Source organism: Furipterus horrens, unplaced genomic scaffold (genome assembly GCF_987537825.1).
Source record: "Furipterus horrens unplaced genomic scaffold, mFurHor1.1.pri manual_scaffold_6, whole genome shotgun sequence".
NCBI lineage: Eukaryota > Metazoa > Chordata > Mammalia > Chiroptera > Furipteridae > Furipterus > Furipterus horrens.
In genome coordinates, this window is record NW_028327176.1 from 87,011,634 (window position 1) to 87,031,465 (window position 19,832).

At 52.9% G+C, this 19,832-nt stretch overlaps 1 protein-coding gene across 1 annotated transcript in view; it reads left to right on the plus strand.

Annotated features, from left to right (window-relative positions):
- Positions 1–19,832, plus strand: part of ITPR3 (inositol 1,4,5-trisphosphate receptor type 3) — a 68,578-nt gene that overhangs the window by 11,188 nt on the left and 37,558 nt on the right. The window contains exons 2-7 of the mRNA XM_090282223.1: positions 4,428–4,498; positions 15,619–15,740; positions 17,389–17,475; positions 18,037–18,195; positions 18,386–18,484; positions 18,766–18,849. Coding sequence (XP_090138349.1) covers positions 4,428–4,498; positions 15,619–15,740; positions 17,389–17,475; positions 18,037–18,195; positions 18,386–18,484; positions 18,766–18,849 — 622 coding nt within the window. The remainder of the gene's footprint in view (positions 1–4,427; positions 4,499–15,618; positions 15,741–17,388; positions 17,476–18,036; positions 18,196–18,385; positions 18,485–18,765; positions 18,850–19,832) is intronic.

A 19,832-nucleotide genomic window follows, 5' to 3' on the forward strand; every position in this document is an offset into this window, starting at 1 on the left:
TGCGGTAAGCACCAGATGGAAAATAAAAAGATGAGGAGTGCAAGGTCCCACCCGTTAGAGGTTCCTGGGGTGGGGTGCAGAACAGTAGCCCAGAGCTCCCAGGTGTCACTAGTGTAGGTTGGTGATATAGTCTTTCCTATAAGTCAGCCGGGCAACTGCTTGGCTAGCTGCCTGCTGAGCAGCCCAGCACCAAGGAGTAGACAAGAGTCACACACAGTAACTGTGCTATTCACTTCACTCAGCTTTTATTGAATGCACGTCCACTCAAAGTAGAACATCAACATGCATCAATATCCTACTCACGTTTTAACAATCTAAGAAAAATATAACACACGCACACAGCAATCAATGGGGGATAATGAACCGGAGTCCCAGAGTCTCAGTCTACAGGTCCGGGAGTCAGCATGGTGGGCATGAGAGTTGTCAGCATCTTGCAAGGAAGGATCTCCGGAGCCAGGTGGGCAGCAGGGCAGATGAAGTCCTCAGTCCAGCAGGGCAGAGCCTCCGGTGGCTGATGTGGAGGGAGATCAGCGTGGCGTGGAGCAGCACTCTGGTGTGTGGAGCTCAGCTGTCCCAGCAGTGGTCTGGAGCCTGCCTCAGTTACACCTGGAAAGTGGTGTACTCCACCTTTCTGGGTCTTTTGATAAGTGTCTTAGCACCCTTAATGCCAAGTGAGGAATTTGCCCAGGAGCCTATGGGTGGTACATGGCTGTTCTGCTTGACACCCCTGCTGGCAAGTGTGGAATTTTCCCAGGAGCCTATCTATGGGTGGTCCTGCTCTGCAGACATGGCCATTCTGATCACATGTGCAGATATCTTAGGTGTGTCTCCTTGCCAGACGTGTCTGCTCTGACATAAGTAGTTTCCCTCTTGAACCAAAGTGTCATGGATGACTGACAGCCATTTTAGTTGACATGATTGACTCCACTTTGTTGTATGAACTTTATGCTATCTTGATTGGACCAATACCATTTCATTGGTACTGCTCTCCACATGAGGCCATGTTGATTCTGCAAGTCCAGGACCCACGTGGAAGATGAGGTGTGGAATGTCAGAGCTGGGAGGAAGCTCTGAAAGTCCCATCTACTGACTTAGTTTTCCTGATACCTTAGGGACCCCCCCCCCCCACGGCTCCTCTGTTGTGGTGCCTCATGCAGACCATTTTTGTGTGGGTCTGGGATGTTCCCAACCTTGTTTGAAATTCCCCTCCTGCCCAATCCCTCCCCTTCTCTAAGTAGCTTCAGCTTGCACTCCCAAAATGCTTTCTAGACCTCTGGGCACTGGGGAGGGGCTGAGTTGGAGACATCAGGACTTCAGAAGCTGTGCCAGAGTGGGTGGGGACAGATGGATACCCACAAAACGGCCAGGTGGATTTGTGCCAGGGGGATTACAAAAAGCAAGCCAAGCATCTGAATTTGCACATGTGAGCCAGACAAGGAGTTCCTAGGGGAGGGGAGGGGTCTGTGATAAGGATGGGGTTCTCTGGGAGGGGCCTCCACAAGACCTTGAGCAATAGTCAAGATAGGGGCTGTGGGGTGCTGCCTTAGCCTCTCCATTCTTCCCTGTGGCTGTTCAGCACCCCCGGCAGTGCCAGGTCCCAGGCCCTGGCCAACACTCTCTCCCCTTCCCCACCAAAATTTATCCTCCTAGGTCCCCTCCCCTCAGGACTTTGCTAAGAGACAGCCAGCTAATCTGATTCACTAATGTCTTACAGGAAATTCTATGAATTATTCAAGGCTCTGCACAGTTCCTGCCTGTTCTTTCACACCTTCACTGATTGGCCAGGCTCTGACCTCTCCCTACCCTGAATTGCCACGAAATCCATAGCTGATACCACCAACCAATTGGCACCTATCCATTGCTCCTTACATCATTGACTTTTCTGAATATGTGACTTGTCTTCTTTATTTTTAAATGATATCTCTCTTTTTTTTACTTTTAAACTTTTTAATTTAATTTAATTTAAATTTTTTAAGATTTTCATTTATTCATTGTCAGAAAGAGGGGAAGAGACGGAGAAAGAGGGAGAGAAATATCAATGTGTGGTTGCCTCTCGTGCACCCCCAACTGGGGACCTGGCCCGCAACCCAGGCATGTGCCCTGACTGGGAATCAAAATGGCGACCCTTCGGTTCACAGGCCGGCACTCAATCCACTGAGCCACACCAGCCAGGGCGTGACTTGTCTTCTTAATAAAATTTAAACTCCCTGAATCAGGGACCTTATTTTTTTGCTTCTTATATATGTCCCTCAGCAGCTAGTAAAATAAATTCACTCAGTATGTACTTCATGTGTGCCTACTCTGTGCCAGACAGTGGTCTAGATGCTGGGGATTGGAAAGGAGCAAAATAGACACATTCTTGTCCTCATGCATCTTCTACCCCATGAGGCTGGGGTGGCAGTAACCAAAATAAGTAAGTGCAATATATAGCAGGTCGGGTGGTGATAAGTCCTGTGGAGAACAGTGAGGAGGGCCGGTGGATAAAGAGCACGGGAAAGAGCAGTTTACAGTTTTAAAAAGGAGCGGGTGGGAGGGTGTCCAGGTGAACAGGCCATTTGAGCCAAGATCTGAAGGAGGGAGCCAGGAGGTTATCTGGGACAGAGGGTATCAGGCAGAGGGAAGAGGCAGTGCCAGATGTCCTGGAAGGTTTGAGGGGCCTGGAGGGAGGGCTGTGGCTGGAGCAGAGTGGGCGAGGGGATGAAGTCAGAGAGGTGAGGGGTCTTGCAGGACATTGTGAATTCCTGGCTTTTACTCTGAGATGAGGGATTCTAGAGTTCTGAGCAGAGGACTGCCCTGATTTGACCTGCCTTTTAAAGAGATGCCTCTGCTGCTGTGTGGGGAGCAGGCTTTGGGGGTGGGGTACGGTGAGAGGGGTCTGCAGGAGAACAAGGAAGAGGCAGTTACAGAAATCCAGGTGAGGGCTGGTGGGGGCCTGGATATGGTGGTGGTGACAGTGGTAAGAGGTCGGGTTATACAGGTGTCTTGTCAAGCCCACAGGGTTTCCTGACAGGGGGCGTGAGTGGAAGGTAGGAGCCAAGGACTGGTCCAAGGGTTTTGGCCCAAGCAAGGAAGGAAGGATGGACTGGGATGGGGAGGACTTTGAGAGGAGTACATTTAGGTGGAAGACCAGGAGCTCAGTTTTGAACTCCCTGGTTTGTGATGCCTGTAGATGTCCAAGTGGAGATGCAAAGTAGGCAGGAAGATCTCTGAGTCTGGGCTCTGGGGAAGAGGAACAAAGGGGTGGGTGTGGGGAGACATCAGTGAGTGTAAGTGGTGCTTTGAACCCATGAATGTGGCTGAAATGACCAAGGGCGTGAGTGCAGATGGGGAAGGGGAAAGCCAAGGTCTGAGCCCGCGCTGGAGGCTGGGAGAGGGAGGGAGACCCAGAGTGTCCTCCCAGCGCATGGTGCCCTCTCGCTGTGTGTTCCCCACACAGTACTGAGGAAATAAACATGCTTCGTAGTATTTGTTTCTGGCACTAATACACACAAAAGTTTATACCATGCTCCTTCTGCATATTTAACTTTCAAACACAGTTTTCTCCTCTGTAAAATGGTGTGAATGACTAGCCCTGGTGGAGAAGTTGGTGAGAATTCAGAGGCAACAGTTGGGAAGTGCTGAGATAGAGTTGCCTCTGAAATGGTGGGCTGTCATCATTACTTTATCCTCGAGGCTGGGGTGGCATTGAAGACATTTAAATGGAGAAGTGAATGGATGGGTGGGTGGATGTCCTCCAGAGGTTCAGGATTAACCGCAGCCAGGGCTGGAAGGGGGGGGTAATGAGGAGGGTGTGGAATGGGGCCCGACAGGTTGGGAAGGAGCAAGGTGTATTGTCCTGTCTTTGAGAACCACAGGCTTGTCCCCCTAGTTTGGTGTCTCATGAGCTTCTCATCTGTCCATCTGCCTCTAGTCTTTCTCTGTCTCTGTTTCTTATTCTGTTTATCTTTTGTCTGTATTTGTCTTTTCCATCTCTTTCTCCCCCTGCCCTCCTTGCTCTGACTCTGTCTCCCTTGATCTTTCTTTCTCTTTCTGACTTTGTCTTTGTTTCTCTTGGTTCCTTTCTCTCTCCTTCCTCCATCACCCACTGCCCTTTCAGAAAGCGGGTGTCTGGGTTATGACAGCAGTTACATCCACAGTGTGTGACAGCCCCGACTGGCAGCAGACCCCCGCAGGACAGCTTTAGCTCCAGCGGGGGCCGGGGGGTTGGGTGTGTCTCTGTGCTTTTCCTGGGGGCTCTCCCATCCCCGCTCCAAGAGATCTTGCCTTTTCACCAGGAAAGAGAATGACTTGATGGTGAGGGGTTGTCAGGGATGGAAAGGTTTCTTTGGAGGCCTCGCTGGTGCCCTAGAATCCTGTGCCCTGAGGGTGGGGTGCTATGGGGAGATGGGCCTCTTGTCTCCCGTTGACCCAGCTGCCTTGTCCCCCAGGCTGGTGGATGACCGCTGTGTGGTGGAGCCCGCGGCTGGGGACCTGGACAACCCCCCCAAGAAGTTTCGAGGTAAGACCTCCACTCCCACTGCAAACTTGCCTCCCAGGCTGCTGAGTCCTGGACCTGGGACTGAGGCATTCAGCTCCATTCAGCCCCATTCAGCCCTAGCTGCGTGTGGGACAAGGCTGCCTGGAGGCCTCCTGCTATTGTGTGTGGAGCCCCATGGCCTGCACGGCCGCCCCCTCAGCTCTGCCACTTCTCCTTCTTTTTCCCGGGCCACGCCCGCCTCTCAGAGCACAGCCACTCGTGGCACAGGCTGCCCCTCAGCCCCCACCGGCCACAGCGCTTGCTCTCTTTGTCTGCTGGACTGGGCCAGGGAAAAGCGGAGGGAGAGCAAATTCTCCCAGGCGTTAGGAGGCCCAGGGTGAGAGCCCTTCTCTGTGCTGAGTCTTCTCATCTCAGTGGACCTGATGGTCTCCAGGCCCCTTCCCCGGACCCTGGCTCTGCCCTCAGCCCCATGCAATATGGGGGACTCCTGCCCTAAGGAGCTTGTGGAGCCCAGATCTGGCTCTGCTGAGAACCCCCGGGCAGGTCCCTTCCCGCTAGGCCTCTGTGCCCTCGTGGTCAGTGGGCTCCTCAGCTTTACCCCAAAGGCCCTAGAGCCCTTGTGAGGACTCAAAAATATCCTGCAGTCACTGTGCCCAGCCAGGGCAAGGTGCTGTTGTGATTGCCTGGGAGGCTGAGACAGCCAAGCAGATGCATCCTGGGCGTGAAGGGCAGGCTGGGAGCAGGCAGGAACACGCCAGGCATTGCCGCCGTGTCTGCCCACGTGGCTCCTCCTCTGGGGAGAGATTAGCTGCAGTTGTCCTGGAGAGGGATGCTGGGGTGAGGGGAGCAGGATTTAAGATAATCCTGTGGCATCCTTGGCTGTCTGCCTTGGGCCTCGCCCATCCATTGGAGTGCAGAGAAGGTGGCGATGGGGTTCCTTCCAGCTCGCAGAGGGTCCCCATGTCTACTGTTCAGCTCCTGCTTCCATCACGGGCCTGTGAGTGGGGGCTTTGCTTGGGGGGGGGCTTCCTTAGGGGACATGCCAGGATATGTGGGAACTGCCTGTGGCACTAGACTTTCCTCACCACCGTAGACCCCTCTGCCCTGTACCCTCTCCTCTTATTCCCTCCCCCTTGTCTCTTATTTCTTCCAGTCACACCAGCCTCTGCTGTTCCTCACATGTATCAGCCATTCCCCCACCTCTGCACCTTTGCACCTGCTGTTCCCTCTGCCTGCAAGGTTCTTATCCAGATTATCCACATGGCTATGCTACCCACGGCTTCAGGTCTCATATCCTCAGTAGGGCATTCTCTGACCACTCAATTTAAAGTTATCCTTCCCTCCCAATCTCCCTTCCCTGTTTTCTTCTCTTGATACTATGAATCTGACATACCCCATGTATTTTAATTATTTTTTTTGTTTTAACATCTGTCTCCTCAGCTAGACCATCAGCTCCACCAGGGCAGGGATTTTCTGTCTGTTTTATCCACTGTTTTATTTGCAGTGTCTGCCACATAGTCGGTGCCCAGTAAACATGTAAGGAATAAATTCATGTACCAGCCCCTCGGGCTGCCTCTGGCCGTGCCACCTCTCTCAGGCCTGGCTGCTCTGGGTCCTGTGGACGTGACCCACCAGAGTCCCCAGGTGAGCCCAACCTTGAAGGTACTGGGCCCAGGTTCTGGGGGCTTAGGGGTGCTGGCACTGGCCTCCTGCTTGAGGCATAACTGTGGCCTTAGCTGCCCCTGGGTCCTGAAGGTTATGAGTGTATGGTGCACGGACTTGGGGCTCTCCTGCAGCCAGAATAAGGAGAGCTTGGAAGCTGCTGCTGGACGGGGCAGATTTCCTCTCTAGCTGAGGGATTTAGGTAAATCTTGGGAAGAACTTAGTAAGACAGAGAGTGGTGAGGGTCCCGAAGGTGGACTGTGCCAGGTCAGAGAGGGACTGGAGCTGAGTGGACAGAGTGTGTGCAGTCAGTTTGCGGTGTGACAGGTGGTGACAGAAGTGGGTGTGGCAGAGGAAGATTTGTCCTAGAATTTCAGTGGATAGTTTGGGGCCAATTTTTCACAACAAAATGTCACTTAGCAGAACAAACACTCCTTTGACTTCCTTGCCCTTCTCCCATCACTCCTTCCTGCTCCCGCCTCTCTCTTTCCCCCCCTTTTCCCAAAGCCTGTGAGCAGGGCCCTCCCCAGGGTCTGGGGGTGGCTCGGACTCACTGGGCCCAGCCAGCTCTGTGACTCAGCCTCCTGTCTCCTCCTGCCCTCTCAGCCCCAGGCCCTGGCCCGTGGTGTTGTAGGGAGGCAGGCAGAGGCCCCTCTTGGCTGGTGGGTCCAAGTTGTAGTGCTAGAACTTGGGATGAGAGATGGACTCCAACCTCTTCAGTTTTGAGACTGAAGCACAGAGAAGAGAAAGGTGGAGCTTGCCTCCGACCCAGGAGAGTCCTGCTCTCTTTGTCCCCTGACTCCTGCAAATACGCTGCCCCTGGGAAGGTCCCAGCAAGGGCGTGGGGCCATGGCAGGCACTTAAGAAGTTGGCTAGAGGTGGTCAGGTATGGCTGTATCGCAAGGCCGCCCTGGGGTGGGCTAGCCATTGCTGGCACTGTGGTCTCTTCTTCCTCCCCCAGTGCCCCCCACCAGTTACAGGCTGACTCCCCTTCACCTGCTGAGTGGAGACCCTCAGGCTGGGCTGACCTGTGGAACCCCCACCCGGCCTCCAGCAGCCCCTGATTGGCGCCTTGTTTGTGGTTTTAGCTCTAGCCACCTTCCAAGGCCATCCCAAGCCCCAGCATGCTCTGGGAATTCTTTCCAGAGTCTGCAGAGCCCTTGGAGGCCCAGGCTACTGGTGTCCCGGTGTGTAGAGCACCTCATGCCAGCCCAGCCTCCCTGCCCTCTGCTTTGCCATAAGGGTCTTCGGGTTGGGACCGCTCTGAATTGTGTGCTGCTGGCTGGCCCAGGATCTGGGCATGTTCTCTCCCATGAGTCCTTTCTCTTTCTCCTCCAGGCAGGGGCCCCAGGTGACCTGTACCTTCCCCTCTGCCCCAGGGAAGTCAGAGCTCACAGCCCCAGCTACAGCAAGCCCAGAAAAATGTGTAGTGGTCACTTACTCTCCCAGACCGGTGGGGGCAGGTGCTGGGGAGGGGCTGATGAAGTGGCCTCCCTGTGTGGGGTTACCCCCGTCCTTATGCCTCTGTGCTACCTGTCTACCTTCCAAGCCCAGTTTATTGGTATTTTTATTATTATTAAGACATCAACTCTACACCAAAGAGAAAAATAACACACACCTATATACCCACTACTGTGCTCTATCAGATCTTTTTAAACCATGTTTATTTCAGATCTTTGCATCTTTAAAGACATAATCCTTGTGCCTGTGGCCTACGCACCCTGTGTCTTCCCTCCGATCCTCTCCCTCCCTCCCTCTCCAGAGGCAAACACTCTTTGTAACTGGTGTGCGTCATTCAGGGGCCTGTTTTTCTGCTTTTGCTAATAATACATAGGGCTCTATCCAAGAATGATATGGGGATTATTTTCCACTTTAACACCCCCGTATATTAAAGGTAGCCTTCTGTACAAATATTTCTGCCCTTTTTCATTCTGCACTGTTTTTGAGGTTTATCTATGTTGACAGTTGTGGCTGTAGTTCATCCGTTTAATTGCTACGTAGTAATAGTCCACTGGTGAACAAACTGCAATCCATTTATCGGCTCTCCTGTTGATGGCCACTTAGCTCGTTTTCAGTTTTGGTAATTGTCAGCAATGCTGCGGTGATCACGCACTCATGCACATCTGCGCCTCTCTTCGGGCTCATGTGCCCAGGTCTGTGGGTGTGTTCCGAGGGGTGGAGGGTCCTGGGTGGGAGGAGAGGCCCTGCTGCCTTCCATGGGGGCTCTGTCCGCTCACTCGCCTTGCCCTGCTCACTGCCCCCTCACCCCGACAGCCTGTGGGTTCAGCCCCTTGCCCCACCTCCACCCTTGTTCACTTGGTTTTGTCCCACTTACATTTCTTCCAGCCCGCTGGGTGTGAAATGCCACCTTACTGTGGTTTTAATTTGTATTCCTCTGACTACTAGTGAGATGGAGCATCTTTTCATATGTGCATTGGCCACTTAAAAATTTGTTCTTAGTCTTTTTATCCTTTAAAATTAAAAAAAAATTTTTTTTTATATTTAGAAAAAGAGAAAGAGAAACATCCATCAGTTGCCTTTCACACATACCCCAACCAGGGACCCAACCAGCGATCTTTTGCTTTGCGGGATGATGCCCAGACAACTGAGCCACACCAGTCGGTCCGCGCCCCCCCCCCCCCCCCGCCTTTTTACAAAATAATACAAAGACATGTTCTAGGATGAAGATGGAAGCAATGGTGTCCCCACCCCACCCTTACCTCCTCCTTTCCCTTCTCCAGGGACAACTGTGTTAGAGAATCTGGCTGGGTAATTTATTCATACAGTTAAAACCTCAAAACATCATGCAAATATAGGTAGAGAGTCTGCCCCCCTCCTGTTGTCCCTTCAGGTAACCACTTCTCTTGGTTTCTCCTGTGTCCCCCAGTGGTCCTTTCTGCAAATACAAATGTATAATCAGATGGTCCCTGTTTCCTTACACAGAGGTAGCATTCTATGTACACTGTTCTATTCTTTGCTGTTTTTACTTTATAAATCTTACTATGCATAGGTTCTACTGGAGATCTTTCTATATTTGCATATAGAAATCTTGAACTCTCTTCCTCTTTTATTATGTCATGGTTCTGTAGGTCAGAAGTTTGACAGAGGTCTCACTGGGCTTAATTCAAGGTCCTTGCAGGGCCTCATTTCTGATTATTTTAAAATCCTCACCTGAGGATATATATACTGATTTTAGGGAGAGAGGAGGGGAAGAGAGAGAGAGAAACATTGATCGTTGCCTCCCATACATGCCTCAATGGGGGATCAAACTCACAACCTAGGTATTTGCCCTGACTGGAAAATGAACCCTCAACCTTTTGGTGTACGGGATGACGCTCCAACCAACTGAGCCACCCAGCCAGAGCTCTTCCTCTTTTTTTTTTCATTTAAGAACTAATTTTTGCTCCATATCCAGGACAAATTGAAACTGGTGTTCCTACCGATTACATATTTTAAGTATTTAAAAATGTTTATTTTTAAAATTGTGGTAAATAGTCTTAAAGTTTACAATCTGGACCATTTTTTAAAATAACTATTTTATTAATTTATTTTTAGAGCTAAGGGAAATGGTGAGAAAGAGAGGGAGGGAAACATTGATGTGCAAGAGAAACATTGATCAGTTGCCTCCTGCACACCCCCAACTGGGGACCTGGCCCACAGCCCAGGCATGTGCCCTGACTGGGAATAGAACCAGCAACCTTTCAATCCTCAGGCCAGCACTCAGTCCACTGAGCCACACCAGCCAGGGCCATCTTGACCTTTTTTAAGTGTGCAGTTGAGTGGCATTAAGCATATTCTCATTGTTGTGCAGCAGTCGCCACCATCCATCCACAGAACTTTCTTCTTGTAAAACTGAAACTCTGTATCCATTAAATAATAACTTCTTATCCGTTCTCTCCACCCCTGCCCCGGCACCCACCATTCTACTTTTCATCTCTATGAATTTGACTGTTCTAAGTACCTCATGTCAGCAGAATCATGCAGTGTTTGCCCTTGTGACTGGCTTCTTTCACATAGCATGAGGGCTTCAGGGCTTACACATGCTGCAGCCGGTGTCTGCATTTCTGACGGCTCTCTTACAGCCACGGTGCATTCCATTATGTGGCTCTATAGCACTATTTTGTCTCTCTGATGGACACGGGCTGTTGCTAGGTGTTATCATTCCTGCCGATGCTGCATTGAGGACCTTTGTCCCTCATCATTTTGTACAAATGCAGGTGTGCTCTTAGAACAAATGACCGGTGGTGATACTGCCTGAGTCAAAGGGCGGGAGCACCTGTGACACTGCCAAGACTGCCGGATGCCCTGCTGGGGTTGCACGGTTTTGCGGCTCCTCGGGCAGTGCAGTAGGAGACAGCAGTCCCACTGGACTCTTTCCACTGTTTCTTCTGCCAGCTACTCCCGGGTCTCCACATATTTGGCTTATTCCAGGAGAATTTAGCTCCATTGGCCCACTCCTTCACTTTTCTCTCCCCCATCCGCCCAATAGCATCCTGCCGCTGTTGTAGCTTCTCCACTGTCACCTCTGTAGACCCGAGTATCACAGTTACACCTGTTTCTCGTTCTGTCCACTGCACAAGCATGCTGCCCATGTCTCCTTCCCATCACTGCCATGCACACGTTCAGTTTTGCAGCATCCAGACAGAATAAGCTTTACAGTCTCTTCCATAACCACCCTGGAGTCTTGGGTGTTTTGTTTTATAAGTTGAGTCTAAATGGTGGGAAAAAAACCCCTGATGTTTGCATGGTTTGTACAGAGCTTACACATTATTGTGACTGTAGAACTTTTCCCCCTGTGCTATTCTTGTCTCAAAAGCCCCTATGGTACTTTTCAAACTTTTGTGAATATCAGAAACATTTGGTGTGTGTGTGTGTGTGCGCGCGCGTGTAAGGGAAATGCCTTTAAAATTCATGTTCCCAGGCCTCACCCAGACCTGCCGAGATCTCTGGGGGACCTAGGAGTTCCCGCCGCATGATTTATGCAGTAGCAGTGGCTTTTGGACTGTTAGATACCTCAGTCAGTTTCAGGGAACGGCACTTGATTTTATTTAATAAATGAAGATCTTCTTGTCTGCAGCCTCACAAGCCAGGTGCCCCCTGACCCACAGGTATATAGCACCCCGCACACATAGTCCTCACTGTAGGAACCCCCTGGACCCAGACTTTTCTCCCGGCCTTTGGTGTTGCCGCTCCTGTGTGGGCTCAGCCTTCCTCCTCTCTGCCTCTGCCCTGCGGTTTGGTGAGAAGGAAGGGTCTGGCCCTTGTGGGGTTCTGACAGGGCTGCTTTTGGGTAAAGAGCACAGCACAGTAAAAGCATGGAGATGTACATGGGCTGGGCCACAAACATTTCAGAGGGCTCTAATTATTTATTCATTCATCAAGCATTTTCTGACATGTTTGTGGGCAGGGCTCTAAGGGAGGGGTCTATGTAAGAGAAAAAGGTGAATTTGACAAGCTAGTAAGTTTCCAAGAAAGCTGGAGAGGAGTCGGGAGCAGGGAGGGATCACATCTGGCTTCATCCCTCTTGTGGGATCCCAGCGCAATATGTTTCATTCAGACGTAGCTTCCGATGCACTCAAGGGCTGTGAAGTCCCTTTAATGGGGCTCAATCATCCTTTAAAGAATTGGATGGAATAGAATTAGGGTGCATCAACCATAGTAAGGTTTTTAGCATTTCATTAATTCTTTATTAAGCTCTGTCTATTTTGTTAAATATGTTCAATGAGTTTTAAATTTGGTTATAGAAGCTTTTTTATTTCTAGAAATTCCATTTGGTTCTTTTTCAGTCTGCTGTGTTACTTTTTATAGTTTCCTCTTCTCTGCAGGGATCCTCAAGTGTTTCTTTTATTCATTTAAGCAGAGTAGGCATTTCTGGCTTACCAGTGATATCTGTCTGAAGTCTCTTCACGTCTGGTTCTGGTGTCTGTTCTGTGAGTTTGTTCTCTCGTGTGGCATCTAGTTCTCAAGCGTTCCTGGCTATCTTTGACGGCCAACTGCTTGTTGCATTTGAAAAATTTGGTATGAGGAACTGTGGAGTAGGAGGAAGAATCCTCCTTCAGAGAGGGTGTGCTGCCAGACCCCTGGGGGCACCCCTGGTGCAAGACCACCAAAACCAAGCTCAAGTTTGGGGTTTTGCACCACCCAGGGGATTCCAGCAGGGCTGAAAGAGCTGTTCTGAGGGGAGGGTCTCCCACCTTCCGTGGGCCTGGGCTTGGATTTCTGTCCCTGTCACCTGGTGAAGCTGTCCTACTAAAAGTTAATGTCTTCTGGAATCAGCAAATACCCTCAGGGTGAAAGTAGCTTGGGTGTGTTTCTGTATCTCCCTGGCTTCCCTTTGACCTTCTGTCCTGGCCTGATGATTCCTCACTGTCTGGTCAGTTCTTTAAGAAGTCTTAAAATGACATCTGTTTAAAAAATCCGGTTAAGTTGTTTTCTGTTTCATAATGGAGTATATGGGTTGTGCCGTAATGGAGTATAACAGAAGTCCCCACGTTATGTATTTACTAGGTGAGTTGAGTGACCTGGGGCAACATCTCTCTTTCCTCCTTTTGTCCTGTCTGGATGGGAAGGTAGGGAGGAAGGCTGTGGGAGACCAAGGAGCTGAGATCGCCAAGGCCTGTGGGCTGCTGGCCTTGCTGCCCTCTGCTGGCTCCTGGCTCCAGGCTCTGGGCTCACTCTCTGGGCCTGGTCGCCCCTCCCCTCCGTCTCAGCTCAAAGACCTGGTGTGTGGCTGCCTCACCGCCTCCTCTACCTTTCTTGCCTTCCGCTCGGCTAGCCTTACCTTTTCCCCGCTTCAAGGCTAAATTCAAGCCCCTCATTGCACATGAGGGAGTCGTTCTGTTCTTTATTCTTTCTTTTTTGTTGTTGTTGTGAGGGAGTCGTTCCAGATTCATGTGTTTGTGTGGCAGACAGTCCCTGAGCCCCAGTGTAGGGACTGGGGACACAGTCACGAGCTCCACTCAGCTCTGCCCCTCAGAGCCTGCTGAGGGTGGCGGAAACAGGCAGAGCAGCCTGCCAGGCCCAGAGCCAGCCCCTTTAATATTATGAAGTGGAAACCAAAAACAATGCAATCTATCCCTATCCATACTTATATAATAGAAAATGGGAGGGGTCCAGGGTCTGAGTGAGCCTGGAGCTGGGGGGAGGTGTTGAGGCCAGTGTCATGCTCTAAGCATGACAAAATAAGAAATATATAACAATATATATATAAACATAATATATATTTGCAATATATATAAGCAATATATAACACAGTCTCTCTCTCTCTATATATATATATGAAAATAAATAAATACAAATTATAGTGTATATGTGTGTTTTGGAAGTAAATGTTGGGCCCAACTGGAAGACCCAGGGGGGCAGCCAGAGCTTGCCTTCGAATCATGAGCTTGCAGCCACAAATGCAGGCATTGATACTTGGTGTGGCCGTGAGCAATGCATTTTTCTGAAACAGCAAAAATCTCCTCGTAAAGTTTGAACTATACAAAGTACAGTGTTCCCTCCATTTATATCAGAGTTGCATCCCTGGAAAATTCAGTGCTTGCTGTAAAACCAAGCAAAAATGACTTTGTGTCCGTGTGCGGTTCTCCGGGCCAGAGCGCCGCCCGCAGCGGTTCCCCTGCAAGTGTGTGGCAAGGCGTTCACAGCAGGTGTCACACTGGACAGTCTTTATGCTGCAGGTGTCCAGAATCTCTGTCCTGACCACCAAATGCCATCTGTGACCTTATCACTGGGAAAATCAACACCGCCCCGCCCTCCATTTCCAAAACTCCTCCTGCTGTAGCCCCACTTCCCCAGCTCCTGCTGGGAGCCAGTGGTTTCTAACAAGGCAGTGAGATCTATCTAGTGACTGGGGATTTTGGGAGCTCCAACTCAACCAGAAGAAGCAGGAGGACTTCCTGGAGGGGGTGGTGCCCCAGCTTCTTCTTGAGGGCTGAGCGGGATACCGTAAAGACGTACTCTCTCTAACAAACTGTCCAGCCCACTTGTGCTGGTGATGCCAAGGTGGGCTGGGCAGGGCAACCCTGGGTGGCTCCATCTGCTTATGGACTTGCCATTTCTCCCTCCGTTCAAGAAAGTGCTGTCTCTTCTGAGTTTTGACTTATTCAGTCTCTGCTCCTGATGACACCAGGGGGCCTCTGCCTGCTTGTGGGCTAGACAGAAAATCCAGGTTCACTTTTAGTTCCCAGGGGCTGGATGACCAGTTTTACCAGAGCAGGGACATCGCCTTCCTTTGAGAGGGCAGGTGAGAGGGGCTGAAGGAGAGGGCTCCCTGTGTCTGATCAGTTTCCCCAGTGGCCCCCTTCCAGGTCACAGCACACCGGCTCTCCCCTGTGTCCCATGCTGCTGGAGTTCTGTGCAACCATGCAGGTGCAGCCTCAGAGGCTGTGCGCCCACCCCCGTGCCCAGGGGGTGATTCCCTCCTGTGAGGGGAGCTCACTGCCTCACAGCCCAGCCCAGGCTCTGTCAGATAGGCCCAGCCCCTGTGCCAGCATTCCCCCGTGAGCCCGAACCCTCCGTGCCCACCCCAACACGTCAGTATAGGACTATCCAACTCATGCCTCCTTTTGATAAGCAGAAAAATCTGACACCCTTTCTGGAGTTTGGGCTTATGAAAACCATTTGTGTTTAGTGTGCTTTCCAAAATAAAAATTGTAATAGTGAATTTGTTCCTGGAATTTAAAAATTTTTGGTGGGAAAGGAAAGAGGTCTTTATTCAAATGTTGCACAATTTGGGAGGCTCCTCTCTTCCGAAAAACACAAACAAAACCTAGCTGTTTCCCAAAACACCAAAGCCCAAAACAATGTCCAGAATTCCTGCTCCATCCTTATCTGTCCTCTGGAGCCTGAGGCTGCTATGCGGGTGGCTATCCGGTTTGTTCCTTGAATTTTGATTGGCCCTGTCGTAGGCCAGTTCCCTGGGAAGGGAGAATCATTGAAGAGAGGACATAGGAGAGTGAAGGGGCCTTGTGCACCCAGGGCAGGGAGAACAGAGCAAGGGGGTGGTTTCAGGGGAAGAGAAACCTCAGCTTGATCCTACTGGGAGCTGGGAGTGACTGGCACACAGTCTCCCAGAGGCCGGGCTGTACCCTGCCTGCATCAGCCACTGAATGGCCTGCCCCTTGGGATGGGGCCGGAGGATGTAACTTCTCTGCCGTCTGTGGGCAGGATGGCAGTTGGCCAGCAAAGGATGGAGGTGTGAGCTGTCAGCTGCCAATGTCCGTGAAAACTGGGCACAGACAGGGCAGGGGGTGGGGACACAAGAGCCTCTGATAAATCTCCTGTAGGGCAGAGGGCACCTGCATCTGGGACTCTCCATTCTACTCAATCCAGGGTACTCCAAGTTCTAGGGGATCCTGCCTCTTCTGCCTCTCCACGGGGGAGCTGAGGCAGGGTCCGAGGGCAGGGCTGCAGGCTGGGGTTTTCCAAGGGAGGGTCCTGAGCCCCACGTGAACCCATCTTCACTCGCCCTACCACAGACTGCCTCTTCAAGGTGTGTCCCATGAACCGCTACTCGGCCCAGAAGCAGTACTGGAAGGCCAAGCAGACCAAGCAGGACAAGGAGAAGATCGCCGACGTGGTGCTGCTGCAGAAGTTGCAGGTGTGTGTGCACATGTGTGTGCGCATCAGGACCCCAGGTGCACACATAGGGCCGTTGCTCGCCAGAGCTGATGGGCCCTGTGGCGGAGTTCAGTGGCTTTTAAAATCCCAATATGCAAGAGATAGGTGTTTGCTGCTGTGAATGAGGTGCTGTAGGGGGGGGAGTAGTGTCCTCCCAGTGACCTTCTCATCTGCAGGACCCCTTTGTGCCACTTGGAAGAAGGCACCCCTTCCTCTAGGCTGGTATGGCCATATGCCGGGGCACATGGTTCAGTGAGTGGAAGGTGGACTGCGGTTCAGCTCCCACCAGCCCTTCAGCTGGACACCATGGTGCAATGAACAACCTCTGCTGCTGTGCACGGAGGTCCCACTGGCTCTAGGGAACCTGATTTGAGAACTAGTCTTAACCCCTCCACTTGTTTTATAGAGCCGGGGCCTGGGGTCCTTAGAGGAGACCGGGCTGTCCATGGTCATTCAGTGAGTTTGCAGTGGGGACTAGACGGCGCCTGGGTCTCTGAGCCACCTTGGGTTCCTTGGACACACAAATGGTGCATGGTGTGAGGGCCTGGTGGTTGCTCGTGGTTCTCTCGGGGGCAGCGACCCAGTTCACAGTCTGGGCCATCCTCTCTGGACAGAGCTCAAGGCCCAGAGCCCAGGCCCCATGGAAAAGAGAGCAAGAGGCTTTGTCTGGGTCAGCAGCTTTGCAGCCTCCTTTTGAAACCCTCCTTTGCCCTGGTGCCTCTACCCTTATGCAGACCCCGCTTACCCGTGTCCCTTGTCCTGAGGAGTGGGTGTGAGATGGGGGAAGGGTGCCCCCCCCCCCCAGCTGTGAACTGGGCTGGAGAGACGGGGCTGGGGTGGGCTGCCTGAGCTGTTATAATTACCCGCATCTCTCTCCCTGAGCTGGGAGCTGTCACAGGTTCCTCTCTGCTGTTGACACCGCCTGGGCTGAACCAGGGATCTAGCCTGGGCATGGGGTTCTCACACGTGCACCCACACATCTTCAGAACCACATATGATCACAGCCACACGCTGTAGGTCTGTGGAAAGTCATGCGTACACAGCAAGGCTCCCCAGTCTCAGTCATGAGGCCTGGGTAACGGGACTGAGGAGCAAAAAGGGGCAGAGGGGCCACTGCTCTCAGGGAGCGCCAGTCTGATGGAGGGGACAGAGCCTGTCCTCAGGCAGCTTGCAGTCTCACGTGACAGAAGTGCCTTTAAAGGCATCCTTAATGGGATGCAAACTCCTCGAGGCCATCAGAGTTGGAGGCAGTGTCCTGGGAGCACCCACAGTTTTGGGTGGGGGGGTCGCAGAGGAGTGGGCCGGAGGAGGCAGTGGCACCGAATATGCCTGCCAGCGTTGGGGCTGGGGCAGGGGTCCCGTATTGGGGATCAGGACTCTAGTGAAATGTGGGTAGTGAGGCTCAGCTTAGGTGTCCACCCGGGGGCTCGGGCTGGCCAGCATGCTCCCTCCAGAGGGAGGTGATGGCAGACCCTGGGCTGCAGGCTGTGTGACCTCGGGCCGCCCCTGCACACTGGGAGCCTCCGTCCCTCTCAGCGGTGGGAGGGAGTGGGCTGGATGACCTCTGTGCGTCGCTCCGGGTGCGGTATCAGCAGCCGCGTGTGTCTACCTTGTGTATGTGTGTGTAGCACGCAGCCCAGATGGAGCAGAAGCAGAACGACACGGAGAACAAGAAGGTGCACGGGGACATTGTCAAGTACGGCAGTGTCATCCAGGTGAGACCCCTGCCTCTCCCCTGAGGGTGCCTGGGCTGCTCCTGGGTGAGGGGTGCCAGCTGACATGCCTTCTGGGGGTTTTGTCCCCGATGGGTGGCTCCAAGACCATTTCTGTGACTGCATATCTGCTTCTGTTTGTGGCATGAGTAGCTCTGTCCAAGGGTGTGTTTTCAGTGTGGTGGCTGTGAGCACGGATTCTGGGGCCATGTGGTCTGGGTTCAGATCGTGGCCCTGTGACTTGGGCGAGTTCCTGACTGCCCCGTGCCTCTGTTCCTTCATCTGTAAAAGCAGGCCAGTGACGTACTTCCCCCTTGGTTGCTGTGAGACTGTATGTGATAGTGCATGTAAGGTGTTGGGAATAGTGCTAGCTTCTGTTTTTGTGATCACCCGGTGCCTAGCTGGTGTGTGTTCGTGTGTGTGACTGCACGTGTCTCAGCCTGTGTCAGTGTGTCTGACACTGAGTGCACCCAGCTGTGACCAAGGGTCCGTGGGTCCCCCCAGTGCCTCCCTCTGATGGGCTGGCCTCCCGGGGCCCCTCACTCACACCGCGCCTGCCCCCAGCTCCTGCACATGAAGAGCAACAAGTACCTGACCGTGAACAAGCGGCTGCCGGCCCTGCTGGAGAAGAACGCCATGCGGGTGACACTGGACGCCACAGGCAATGAGGGCTCCTGGCTCTTCATCCAGCCCTTCTGGAAGCTGCGGAGCAATGGGGACAATGTGAGGATGGGACTGGGCTGGGGAGGCCTGGTGGGAGGAGCAGGACACAGCTCCAGAGGGGCTTCTCTAGGGTCTTTGATGTGGGGGCTAGATAAGGTCATGTCCATTTCTTAGAGGGGCAGACTGAGACCAGAGGGAAGCCGGAGGCCTGGCCCTTCCCGCCCTCACCCTGTTGTGCCTGTCCCCATAGGTAGTGGTGGGGGACAAGGTGATCCTGAATCCCGTCAACGCCGGGCAGCCTCTGCATGCTAGCAATTATGAGCTCAGTGACAATGCTGGCTGCAAGGAGGTGAGTGGGGTGGTGGGGCCAGCCCTGCAGGGGAGGGGTGACCCCACACCTCTGAGGGTACAGACCCCCCTCCCCACCTGTCTCCTGACATTGCCCCCATTCTCTACCCCACAGGTTGGCAGCCCCAGGGCAGCTGGGCTGGGACAAGACACCCTTCCTGTGCTCTTGTGGGGCTGGGCTGGGCTGGTCCTCCCCTCACCCCTCTCCAGGCCTTCAGTGCTGCCCACCCTCCAAAGGCTCGGGGTCTGCCTGACATCACGGGTCTCTCCGCCCTTCCCCAGGTCAACTCTGTGAATTGCAACACCAGCTGGAAGATCAACCTGTTTATGCAGTTCCGAGACCACCTGGATGAAGTGTTGAAAGGAGTAAGAACAGGGAGCCCCTACCACTGCTGCCCTGCCCTGCCCTGCCCCACAGGTCCCCCCTCCTGCCCTGTACCCAGCTGCTCCCTGTCTGACCCTCCCCTCCATGCGCCCCCTGCTTGGGCTCTGCAGCCCCTCTAGCCTCCCTCCACCCCTTTTCTTGTCTCTGGCTTCACAGCCCCCCTCTCTACTCTCTTTAAGTCCTGGCTGGCCTCAGTTTGCTCTCTTGCTAAGGAGGTGTCAGCAGACTGGGGCCCCCATCATCCACATTGGGATGGGCCAGATCTTTTTAGCACTCTGTCCCCTCCCCCTCACCTGCTCCATGGATTGGCTCCAGGGTCCCGCCCTTTGCCCTCTTGGGCAAGGACATGAGGCTGCTGAGTCAGGGCCTGTGTCCGGGTTCCAGGCCTGCTGGTGTGGGCGCTAGAACATAAGGGGTTGGCAGGCTGGGAGGGGATGAGCCTGCAGGGGGACTGTACTGGGAAATACTGCAGTAAAGGCTTTGGGAGGGACCAGAGCTGAGAGTGGGAGGATGATTGGAGAGACCATTAGAGTAACCCTTAAAACCAGATATGGGGCAGGAAAGAGGTGGGTTCAGAGGCTCCTCAGGGATTGTAGGGGACAGAACCAACCTATCAAGGTGCAGGCAGTATGTGGAGGGGAAGGTGGAAGGGGTGGATTTAGAGGTAGCAGAGAGAGTTGAGCTCCTCAGGTAGGGGGATCAGCAGGTACACCTGGCCGTGATACCTGCTAAAGAGGCAGGTGACAGGCCATCGAGCAACTACCTCAGGAGCCACCCTGTGTTCACTGCACTTGATTCTGCTCAGAAGCCTGCAGTGCTCCCTTTGCCCTCCTCCCCCAGCCAGGCTGCTCTGTGAGACTTTCCTGTCCCCCTCAGGCTGTCCCACCCTCTTCCCTCCCATCTCCCAGGCTGTTTCCCATTTACCCATGCTCTGTGCCTTTCCCTCCCATAAGACTGCACATTG